General features: G+C 39.1%; 1 protein-coding gene across 1 annotated transcript in view; it reads left to right on the forward strand.

Moving 5' to 3' along the window:
• Positions 1–3,667: 3,667 nt before the first annotated feature.
• LOC144044138 (delta-like protein 4) overlaps positions 3,668–11,706 on the forward strand; it is a 14,990-nt gene continuing 6,951 nt past the window's right edge. Inside the window, exons 1-8 of the mRNA XM_077558369.1 lie at positions 3,668–4,041; positions 4,126–4,377; positions 4,891–4,945; positions 6,303–6,566; positions 8,093–8,153; positions 9,412–9,542; positions 9,617–9,786; positions 10,038–10,257. Coding sequence (XP_077414495.1) covers positions 3,988–4,041; positions 4,126–4,377; positions 4,891–4,945; positions 6,303–6,566; positions 8,093–8,153; positions 9,412–9,542; positions 9,617–9,786; positions 10,038–10,257 — 1,207 coding nt within the window. The 5' untranslated portion in view covers positions 3,668–3,987. The remainder of the gene's footprint in view (positions 4,042–4,125; positions 4,378–4,890; positions 4,946–6,302; positions 6,567–8,092; positions 8,154–9,411; positions 9,543–9,616; positions 9,787–10,037; positions 10,258–11,706) is intronic.

Raw genomic sequence — 11,706 nt, forward strand, 5'->3', positions numbered from 1 at the left:
CAAGTCAGCTTTGCAAAACACTGTCACAGAGAAAAATGATTTCCTATTGTGAGTGCAGATGGAACCACAGACGTTCCAAAACGGTGTTTATTCTCGAGCAACACCATAGAAAAGAGCCTGAGAGATGATTGTTTGCACTGGCCCGGAGTGAATAACCCAAATGCACTTAATGCCATGTTTACATTTATTTATACAGTCAAATGTTAAATTGCAGGCGGCACGGTGGTTGACTGGTCAGCACGTCCGCCTCCCAGTGCAGAGGACGTGGGATCGAGTCCAGGCTTCGGCCTTCCTGGGTGGAGTTTGCATGTTCTCCCCGTGCCTGCGTCTCCGGGTACTCCGGTTTTCATCCACATTCCAAAGACATGCACGGCAGGTTAATTGAACACTCCAAATTGTCCATAGGTGTGATTGGGAGTGTGGATGGTTGTTCGTCTCTGTGTGCCCTGTGATTGGCTGGCAACCAGTTCATGGTGTACCCCGTCAGCTGGGATAGGCTCCAGCGACCCTTGTAAGGACAAGCGGTTAAGAAAATGGCTGGATGGATGTTAAATTGCATAAATTGATAAAGAATGGTCAGTTATGGACAAAAAGAGTCACATCATTTTTTGTTACACCCCTAAAAAATGACCCATACATAAATTTTTATAATAAAAATCTCCTTTATGTTGCACCATGTGGTCCAAGCGTGAAACCTTAGCTACTGTTGAGAACTTGTTGAGCACCAATTGGCATCAAATATTAACAATGTTGAATGTGTTTTTGTGTATCAGCATAAGGTGAGACCACCAGAGGTTCTCAAACTTTGTGACATTTTTCTAAGGAGCCCCTCGTAATCCTAACGCCAATCAAAGTAAACTGCAATGTGTACCCATGAATGCCATAAGAATTTTAAAAAAAAATCTCGAAAACAAATCAGATTTTATTCACGGAATATTTATGTTTTTTAATAATGCATTAGATTTATATAGCACTTTTTCAGTTGCATTATTCGTGCACTTACACATTCACTTTGGTAAGCTACTTAAGTAGCCACAGCTGCCCTGGGGCAGGCTGACGGAAACATGGCTGCCAGTGTGCGGCTACGACCACCACCTAAACATTCGCACCTTCCATACACCAGTATGAGTAGCACTGGAGGCCATGTGTGGGAAGTGCCTTGCCCAAGGACACGACGACACATAACTTGGGGAGAGCGGGGATCGAACCACTGTATCTTACACCCTGAGCCTCGGCTTATTGACTGCATTTATGATATTTATGATTGATGTGATGCCGCAACCACATCAGAGCTTCTAATTGGTCCAAAGCTAAAAAAAAAAAGGATTATATTTTGAAGACCCCCCCCCTCCAAGAGTTCTCGCAACTCCTGCTGTCAACAGCCTTTTCTCTACAGCACCTGTGTAAACCCACGGGATGAATATGAATGTCATTTTCACACATCGGAACCTGAAAATTGGATGAAAACGCGAACTGCTATTTAAAGCCGGCATGTTAATGAGCCAGTCAGCGGTGGGAACGTCAAACATTTCAAGCTAGGTATGAATTATGCCGTCCTCTTACTCACACTGCTTTGGACTTAACAGTCCATTGTCTGATCCCTAAATTGGCGTTTCCAAGCATGAAGTCAAAGGCGGTGGGGGCCGGCGATGAAGTCATCGCTGTTGGAGAGCCGTGGAGCCACGCTCCTTCATGGCCAGGGAACGCTGGCAAAATCCTGTTCCCTCACTCTCAATCCCGCCCGGACACGTTTGGCCTGTTGCAGGAGTGATAAAGCACACAATGCCCTGTGCCCAGCATGAGCTGAGAAAAAGTGTACAGTAGAAGGCATTTGAATTTGCTCAGAAAGCGTTTTATACTGTTTTCACTAGATTTTTCTCGTCCCCGTTTGGAACAATTGCACACACTTGAAAGGAGATGAAAGTGTTCTTAAAGTGGCGCGAGTGGATGTTATTTCAGTAAACACGGTGCCACTACACTTTCCAATTGATACAAATGGCTTTTCAATTGCTGACATTATTGGTATGATGTATAATAATGTACGCATAACAGCTGGGTGCTTACAATTGTTTGGGACTTTCTTTTCTTTTCTTTTTTTTTTACCAACCATAAACAATATAGTGTAGTCGTAGCTTTTTCCCAAACTATTCTCCTTACTGCAGTTTCTGTTGGCATGGAAACGTTCTCTTCTATAAAGTTTATTTTTAATAAGTGGACTAGTGATTTAAAGATACTCACCAACTGAAAACAATTTTAAGGAAAATCTGAATGTGTTTTTTTTTTTATTATTGTTGAATAAATGATGTACAATTAAAGTTAAATTCAATTTGAATGCTAATTTATTCTAGTATTACTCTAATTACATTGATAGGATTGCAAATGAATGCTTTTTTTTTGCTAAATGCTAACGTTTTGCTCAAGAGACATTAGGGATGTCCCGATCACACTTTTTTGGACCCGAGTCCGAGTCACCTCATTTTGAGTCCCGATCTGATACCTCTTTGAGTGACACTCCCTAATGGCTGAAATCATGAAAAACAGAAGTAAGAACGTATCTTTGGTCTACCCAAGGCCCGTGAAATTAGCTTGATGATGTCATTTGTGCTGAGTCACGTGGCTCAGTTTTTTTCTCTTCCTGTAGATTTTCGTAGCAGATTTTCTGATATAACTAAATGTTTCACATGATTACTAGGAAGTCGTCAACAACATCATACTAACATATGCTGATTTAAAATGTGTTTTATTTGATATGTAAATTGGTCATCATAGGGATGGCCAATAAATCAATATCTCTATAATCAGTTTGGCGTAGCTTGTTAGCCGGCAGCAACACCCAGCGTGGCCCTTAAGTCCTTATACAGAAGTAGAACAATAAAATGTCTTACGCCAATAATGAGCTCGCTAACAAGTCAAATTAGACCTAAGACACTCCCAAGAGAATACGGTACATTATTAGTTAATGAAGGTTTTTTGAGATGTTGCATTTACATTGTATGAACAATGAATGAAGGTTAATGTAACAACACGTGCACTGCTATTTTCCTCTGGATAGCGTTTTATCATGCAATTTTGTTATTTTTATTAGGTTAAAAAAATGTCAACTTAGACTATTATGAAAGACTTATGTCATGATTCGTGATACATTTTTCAGCCATATCGGCTATCCCAAAAAAAAGGGGGCCATTTTAGGGCCAGGGGGCTCAAGTGCTATGTGGCATTTTTATTTTTTTGTTTTTTTTATTAACGACTCCGTTTGACTACTGTAGAGTTAAAGTTAGATTTGGTTTAAGGGCAACAAGAATTTACACATTTTTCATTTATTTTATTTTTGTGAGTGGATTATTATCTCATAAAAAAAAACAAATTGCTAATAATACATAGGCTAAACCATCAACATATTCAATAGTTGCAAACATAATTTCCCTAAATGACACTTTTTTTGTGTAATTAATCAACAATACATTCTAAGTTATCTCAAAATGAAACACCGTAATAAAAATTAAGCACACTCACACCGTGTAAAAAAGGAGGAGGGGGTGGTGTGTGTGTGTGTGTGGGGGGGGGGGCGTAGATGAGAGAGGGCGGTGTTTATTGTGATGTTTCTGCCAGCTGGGCCATATATAAGCAAGAGGGGCGACGTGACAGAGTCCACAGTGGGTGACACCATGCACTGATGCTCGTCCTCATGCATGCACACGCATCACTATCGGCCACACAAGTGCCCCTAAAACAACACAACAACAACAACAACAAAGTAACACAATTGACCGGCACGATGGGTGGACATCACAAAGACCGCAGAATGACTCACTTGTGGATATTGACTATTTTGATATTGGTCTAACCTCTTGTTTTGCACTGGATAACTTTCCCCCGGGCTGGAGCTTCTACCGCGGGATTCTATTTATTTGCCTTTTGGATCTCCTTCCCAGCGCCAGGATTTGTGGACTAAATACTTCCAAGGATACGCACATCAAGCTCTAAAGGATGGCCGTTAGGTTCACATCTATCCTCGCAATAGTTGTAACATGTTTTACTCAGGTACGGTGTCCGCTTTGTCCGGAAGAAGAGGTGGTTTGTGTGAAAAATTGCATTTTCCTTGCTGAACTTTCGTCCCGTGTGTAGGTTCTGGGATCAGGTGTGTTCGAGATCGATCTGCATCACTTTGACAATTCCAAAGGTTCGCTGGCCAATGGGAAGAGCTGCGGCGTGAGCGGCTGCAGGACTTTTTTCACGGTTTGCCTGAAGAATTTCCAAACGGTGGTGACTCCCGGAGGTTGTCTTTTTGCCAAGGCCAGTTCACCCGTTTTGGGCACCGACTCGTTCAGCATGCAGCCGGACTCCAGGCTGCGGTTGCCCCTCAACTTCACCTGGCCGGTAAGGAACTTACTTGCGGTTATTGGCTGATTTGTATTTGGAGATTATTTTTAACTAAAATATGGCCAGCAATTTTGCTATTTAATGTGGCTTGTTTGATGCGAATAATACCAACTGCAATTAGAATCAATTATACGAAGTTTAAATGATGATCACGTCTATATATTCATTAATGCTGTAATCATATTATACAGATGTGATAGTTATAATTAGCCTATATCATTTATTTTAATAAAAGTAATTGTGTTAAAAATGTATCTAAAACAGTAATTGTATTTTAAAGTCTGTGTATGCATAACTATATTTATTATGTTTCCATACTGTCCTTCATGCTATTAATACATTATACATCATATCTGTAAATATCTATATGCCTACTGTATAGCTTAATCTATCCATCTATCTACAGATATTCAAACTGCAATGTGACCTTAGATTAATTAGGCCTACGCGTGTAACTGCACAATTGCACCATTTTGGGTGAAATTTATTTCCCAATTTGTCCTTCCCTAGGGTGCCTTTTCACTCATTATTGAAGCTTGGCATTCGTCTGCGGAGGAGCCTGGAGGTAAATGGTTTTAATAAATTAATAAATTAATCCTTTTTTTTTTTAAACGCAGCATCCGTATCCACTAGAGGGAGACATGTACAAAAACACCACTCATTGGCCTATTACATCATACCTATTTCCCGAAAATCAATAAGCAGTCTTCAAGAGAGAGGTCACGTGACAATAAATCCATATGGCATTGTCCGAGCGCTGCACTTGTGTCCACTAGGATGTCTTGTGACTCACAGCGCAGGCAAAGCTCTCCCAACACAATCGCAACTTCCTTTGTTTTATTTTGGCCCTGCGTGGGAAAGTGCACCGTGTTAAGTGAGCACATGAAGCTTTGCCAAAAAAAAAAAAAAGTATCCCCACCCTTTCACATAGTCTCCACAATGATCATATTGATCATTAACAAAGTGTTGAATCAGAGGCACAGGCCAAATAAGCAACTGTCTATGGTCCTTCCACCACGAGGGGGCGCCCAAGAGCAATTAACAGAGCGCTTGTATTTTTCAGTATTTTTTTTTTTTAATTTGTATTAGTACTGAGGAAGAATAGTATGCTATAAAAAGTGAAATGTTCAAGAAAGTAAATTCAACATGTTTTCCTTATAGTTTTAAAACTAAGGTATCATTTGTCATTGACATATTTTTTTTTAAGTAGGCCTATTTGCTATACATTTTATTACTTATTTTATTTAATGGTCAGTTTTATTTGAAGCATATTGCATCCACACACAAAAAAACATTATTTTTTTTAAAAATGTTTCTGTTTTATGAACAGACCAAAAAAATCAGAACAACATTAAATAGTAGTCTGAAAAACAGAAAAAAAGTATACCAAAAACAAACACAAAAAAGGGAAATAATCCCTGAATAACAGCAAAAAAAAAACATCCCACAAAACTATTTAAAAATAATTTGAAAAACAGAAACAAAAACAAAAACAAAATTCTTGAGAAAAAAAAATCTAATTTTTTTTCTCCTTAATTTTTTTTTGCATTTTATTACTTTTGCGTTGCAATATGCTTTCGTAAAATACATTTGCAGCTAACTTGTATTTAACTTTTAAGTACGAGACCATACAATTACATTTCATCTTTGAGAGGTTTTTACATTTTTATTTAACTCATCTGCTTTTTCTGTTTCTTTTATGGTCAAATAATGCATAATGTTACTGTGTTTTAGAATAATATTAAATATACTTTTATTATTTTATTTTAATATTAACGTATTTTATTGTTGGGTGATTGTGGCGGTCTGCAAATCAACCCCAGCCCGTGGTGTATTTTTTTCTTTTTCAAATACTCATTATAATGCCTCAAAATCAACTTCTCCTCATCTAATCAGTAACTTGTCTGTATTCTTTCCTCCAGACACCACCAACCCTGAATTGTTGATTGGCTCTTTTGCCATCCAAAGACAGTTGGGAATAGGGAATGAGTGGTCCCAGGATGTGCAGAGCGGGACGCAGACGGAGCTAAGGTACTCATACCGCTTCCTCTGCAATGACAATTACTACGGGGACACTTGTTCCAAAATATGCGCTGCCAGAGACGACCTTTTTGGCCACTACACCTGCAAGCCTGACGGGCAAATAGCGTGTCTGCCAGGATGGAAGGGACAATACTGCCAAGAACGTAAGCACGAGTAAAGACACCATATGGGCACTTTTTCTTTGTCTGTTTTAGAAGGGCACAAGTCAGTAGTTTGCTTGCTCGGCTTTGTAGTAGTAGACATTCAGTTTGTGCAGTTTGCTCTGCGTTTGACTTTGTTTTTGCTATAAATGTGCTGCAAACATTTACTCTCAAGTACATGCGTTGTTACATTTAGACCTTTCACTTTGCCAGGGATGTCCACTTTTTTTTTGTCTGAACAGTTCGATTTGCAGTCAACATATGCTAAGCATTTAAAGACAAAAAACATAAATCTCATTTTGGTGGTAAGGCAGGATACCTTTAAAAAAAATGGTGTGATATCAATTAAAAAATAACTCAAAATTAAAATATAAAGTGTTGGGATGGGCGAGTACCAATACCAGGCATTGCACTCTAAAAACAGTTGGGTCAAAAATAACCCAACTATGGGTCAAAAATGGACCGATCATCTACTTGAGTCAAGAAATGGGTCTTTCAGTGTAAAACAACTCATAAATATTGGTTAGATCCTTTACTTGGGTCAAAAAAAATTGGGTCGTTTTGTATAAAACAACCCAGAAAGTTGGGTCAAATTGACCCATAAAGTGGATTGGTCTATTTTTGATCCATAATTGGGTTACTTTTAACCCAAATGTTTTTAGAGTGTGTATTTTTTAAATATCGGGTACTTCTAGAGGCTGCCGATACCAGCTACTGACACTTCACAAATCTGACATCGAGTAAGTCCTCCTCACCAGTAGATGGCGTTACAGTGCGGCAGTTTAACACATCGGCAAATCGCCATCTGCGTCAGAAAGAAAGTTTTTGTTCACAATGTTTTGTCATTGCGCTAAATGAAATTTTATACAATAAATAAAAAAAATAATAGTAATGTTAGTGAGTACTCAAAGAGTGAAAATTCATACTGGTATCGGTGTAAAAAAAAAAAGAAGTGGTATCTCGCCCTCTATTTTTATTTTAAGTAATGTGCAATCTTTCAACATTTTAACATTTTGTTTCATTTAGTTTTATTATCATGCTAATAAAAATGTGCAGCAGGCCCCAAACGGCACCCGAGCCAAACTTCGGCCACCCCTAAATTTGACTGTGAGGCCAATGGGAAGAATTGGCGCACTTTCTCTCAGCGTTTAATCCAGTGAAGTGCTCAGTGAGCAGCACACGCCGGGTTAATCGCGGCATTATAGTCCGCCACGCGCCACTAAATTGCGGCTTCTATTGTTGCGGCCGTACGGGGCAGCAGCTGCAAACGGGGCTCGAACTGCCCACCGACAACAATGGGGCAGCTGTCATGCTTTTTTTTTTTTTTTTTGATGCTTTAAGAACAAGCATCTGCTCTGCACCAAAGCAACCAGCCATTTAACAGCATGCAAAATCAATGTCACATGCAGAACACAGTGGGAAAATTGTGCCTTTCCATTCAAACACCAGGAAGCAACTTTGACTAAGATGACCCAATACAAGGAAAAGGTTAACCTTTAACATCCTTCTATTATATTTTTTTCTCACAGCAATCTGTCTGGAAGGGTGCAATGAAAATAATGGAAACTGCACAATACCTGGAGAATGCAAGTGAGTATTAACTACAGATCAGTGCACTTTTATTGTGATGTTTCACACAGGAACTCAAAATGACTATAAAGCAATTATTTGATATTTACTTTATTGTCACAGTCACGAGAACAATGAAAATCAGTTGGGCATCTCACAATACAACAATGATCAAAAAGTTACTCATATTTAATAGAATATGATATTGGAGTAGACTGATTATTTGCATGTAGGAATTGCATAGAATGTTGTTCATTATGCAGTATTGCACTTAAGTGTGAGGGTGTTGGCATTAGTTTGTTACATTGTGGGGCCCACCCGTCCATGTGGGGCCATTTTGCTGGGTCCCACAAGTTTAGACCTCTTTTTGAAGGTCAAGACTTGGTTTTAGAGTTTAGGTTTGAATTGGGTTATGGTTGAGGTTAGGGTAAGGGATAGGGGTAGGGAATCATTTTTGATGGTCGGGGTTTGGGGAAGAGGCTAGGAAATGCATTATGTCAATGAGATGGCCCCACAAAGATAGTAAAACATACCTGTGCGTGTGTGTGTGTGTGTGGTGGGGGGCAGACACATTTCACAGCTCGGTGGTAGAAGATCTTTTTGAGCCTCATGGTCTGAGATTTTAATATCCTTTGTTGTTTTCCAGAGGGAAGGGGTTAAAAAAAAAAAAAGTGATTGGAGATACTGGACAATAGGTGAATTTAATACTTTGCAAAAAAAATTCCACAAGAAATTCTGGGACATTGGAAAACACGTTCTCAAACTGTCATCATCAAACAGGCCATTTTATTAAGTAAACTTGTAACTAGAGATGTTCAATAACACTTTTTTCCATACCGATACCAGTGCGAGTCCACTTGAATAGTTACCGATACCAAGTACCCAATACCACTGCCATTGACGTCTATAGCCGTCAATGGCAGTGATTGCGATAAGTACCGGTAAAAAAATAATTTTTTTCATTCATTTATTAATTATTAATTTATGAAACAAAAGTACCAGTGATCGATGACTAGTACTTTTTGTCTGAAAAAAAGTTTTGGTAAAATTTGGTATGAATCTATGGCTATCTGGGTATATAGTGTTTAAAAATAATGACCATGATATTTTAACTACCGGTAACATAATTTTTTTGTTATCATGACGTTATTGTTATTATAATCTATTACCTAGATGACAATAATAACAGCATTGAAATGTGTAGTCATCAAAAATGTACGTAATGGTAGTGATGTTGGTCCAATAACAGTAGTTCTGTTTTGAATGTCTTTTGTTTTAGATGCAGAGAAGGCTGGCAGGGCGTCTTTTGTGATGTGTGTAAACTGCACCCGTCGTGTAAACATGGTACCTGCACGGAGCCGTGGGAGTGCGCCTGCAAGGAAGGCTGGGGGGGGATACTTTGTGACCAAGGTAGGCCGACTTTTTTTCCACTGCGGGACAGCGGCACGAATATCAAACATATATTTCTCGCTCCCCTTCCCCAGACCTGAACTACTGCACCCACCACAAGCCGTGCGCCAACGGGGCCACCTGCATGAACACGGGCCAGGGCAGCTACACCTGCGCCTGCCTGCCGGGCTTCACCGGGGTCAACTGCGACTCGGAGGTCAGGGAGTGTGACAGACGGCCCTGTCGCAACGGAGGCAACTGCTTAGTGAGTGCGGAAGTCCCTCGCTCTCCTTTCCCACAACACACACTTTCCTGTTTTTGTTGTTGCCGTTGCCTATCTGCGAGCGCAGGAGGATGCCATTGATTGTCAAGTCCTGGATGACCCAGTTCCCAGTTTACAGTCTACTGTAAATAGGATGCAAAGTAAAGGAGAGAGGGGGCTCGTTCAGGGGGCCGTTTGTGAACAGGATATGAAAGGAAAACATCTGACGCCGAGCTTTTTTCATATGCCTCCAGGAGACGGAGAGTGGATACAGGTGCGAGTGTCCGCTCGGCTTTACCGGGCCGCGCTGCGAACAGCGGACGCTGACGTGCGAGGACGCGCCCTGCTTGCTTGGCGGCAAGTGTCGCGAGACCGATGACGGTCAGAGTTACGTGTGCGAGTGTCCAGCGGGCTACACTGGACTCAACTGTGAGAAGAAAGTGGATAAATGCACCTCGCTGCGATGCACCAATGGTGAGGCACCGTCTGGATCAATAGAAATGACAAGTGACATTCACTTTGTTCTTCGTTGCTTTGTGTTGAAAGACATTCACTGTCCGACACGCCAGATGCTGAATTCACTCATTATTTTTGTACTAGGAATTTTCTATACCACTTTTTTTTCCAGATCGATACCAGTGCGAGTACTCTTGAGTCATCTCTGATACTAATACCAAGTACAGATACCATTGGTACTTTTGATACCTAAAATGTACCCCTAAAATTAATGACAGATCATTTTAAAGAAAGCCCTAAATATCCCAACATAGCAATTTTCTTCTAATTTCTCGTTCCTGGTTGAACCTGGTCACCATTGCGCTGTACCGATACCTTGAAGTAAGGCCTGTTTTCAGTAAGGCCTGGTACTCTCCCATCTCTACTGAGTATTGTATAATTTGGAGTGGCTAGTACCAAAATACATAATACTTTGAGGCCTTTTTTTAAACACTTTTTTCAATATTTAAAAATAAAATCTCTTTTTTTGTTTTTTTCCCATCTTGTTATATTTTTTTGGGGGGGATACCCAAATTTTAGGTGGAAAATGTATATTGGAGTTTGATCAGCGTGTTTTTTTCCATTTCTTTCAATATTTTAAAAATATCTCTTTTTGTTTTTTTCTCCTCTTGTTTTTATTTATTTATTTATTTAAGAAGGAGAATACAATTTATTTTGGGTGAAAAATGTATATTGTAGTTTAATCAGCGTTTTTTTTTTTCACTTCTTTCAATATTAAAAAAAATCTCTTTTTGTTTTTTTTCTCTCCTTGTTTTTATTTATTTATTTTAGAAGGAGAATACAATTTATTTTGGGTGAAAAATGTATATTGGAGTTTAATCAGTGTTTTTTTTCTTCCTTTCTTTCAATATTTAAAAACAAATCTCTTTGTTTATTTCCCCTCTTGTTTTATATATATATTTTTTTTAGGAGAATACCAAAATTTGGGGTGGAAAATGTATATTGGAGTTTAATCAGCTTTTTTATTTATTTATTTTTTATTTTGGGTTTATTTATTTATAAATGCATTTAGAAATGTATTATGAAAATTGAAACATATTAAGTCAAATTTTACGCGCATGCACGTCTTTTGTCCATTTTATTAAATTTATTTTTGTCATATATTTGGTTAGGAAGTGCATTCTATGTGGTCTCCCAGTAGCACTGATCAACAAAATCCTTCTTTTGTGGCCCCCTCCAAAACCTGCGAGAGCATCATAACTGTAAAATGAAGTTTGAAATGATGGAATTGGAAGTGTTAGTGGAAGAGACAAACAAACATATCACCGAATTACCGAAAATGAATAGATCACACCAGTTATAGTCAGGGCTGTAGCAACAGAGTTGAAGGGAGTTTTATCATACTGTAGGTGACATGGCATGACTCCTTCTTGTGACTTGCTCTAAGTCAGCCCATACAGTAGATCA

This window comes from Vanacampus margaritifer, chromosome 1 (genome assembly GCF_051991255.1).
Source record: "Vanacampus margaritifer isolate UIUO_Vmar chromosome 1, RoL_Vmar_1.0, whole genome shotgun sequence".
NCBI lineage: Eukaryota > Metazoa > Chordata > Actinopteri > Syngnathiformes > Syngnathidae > Vanacampus > Vanacampus margaritifer.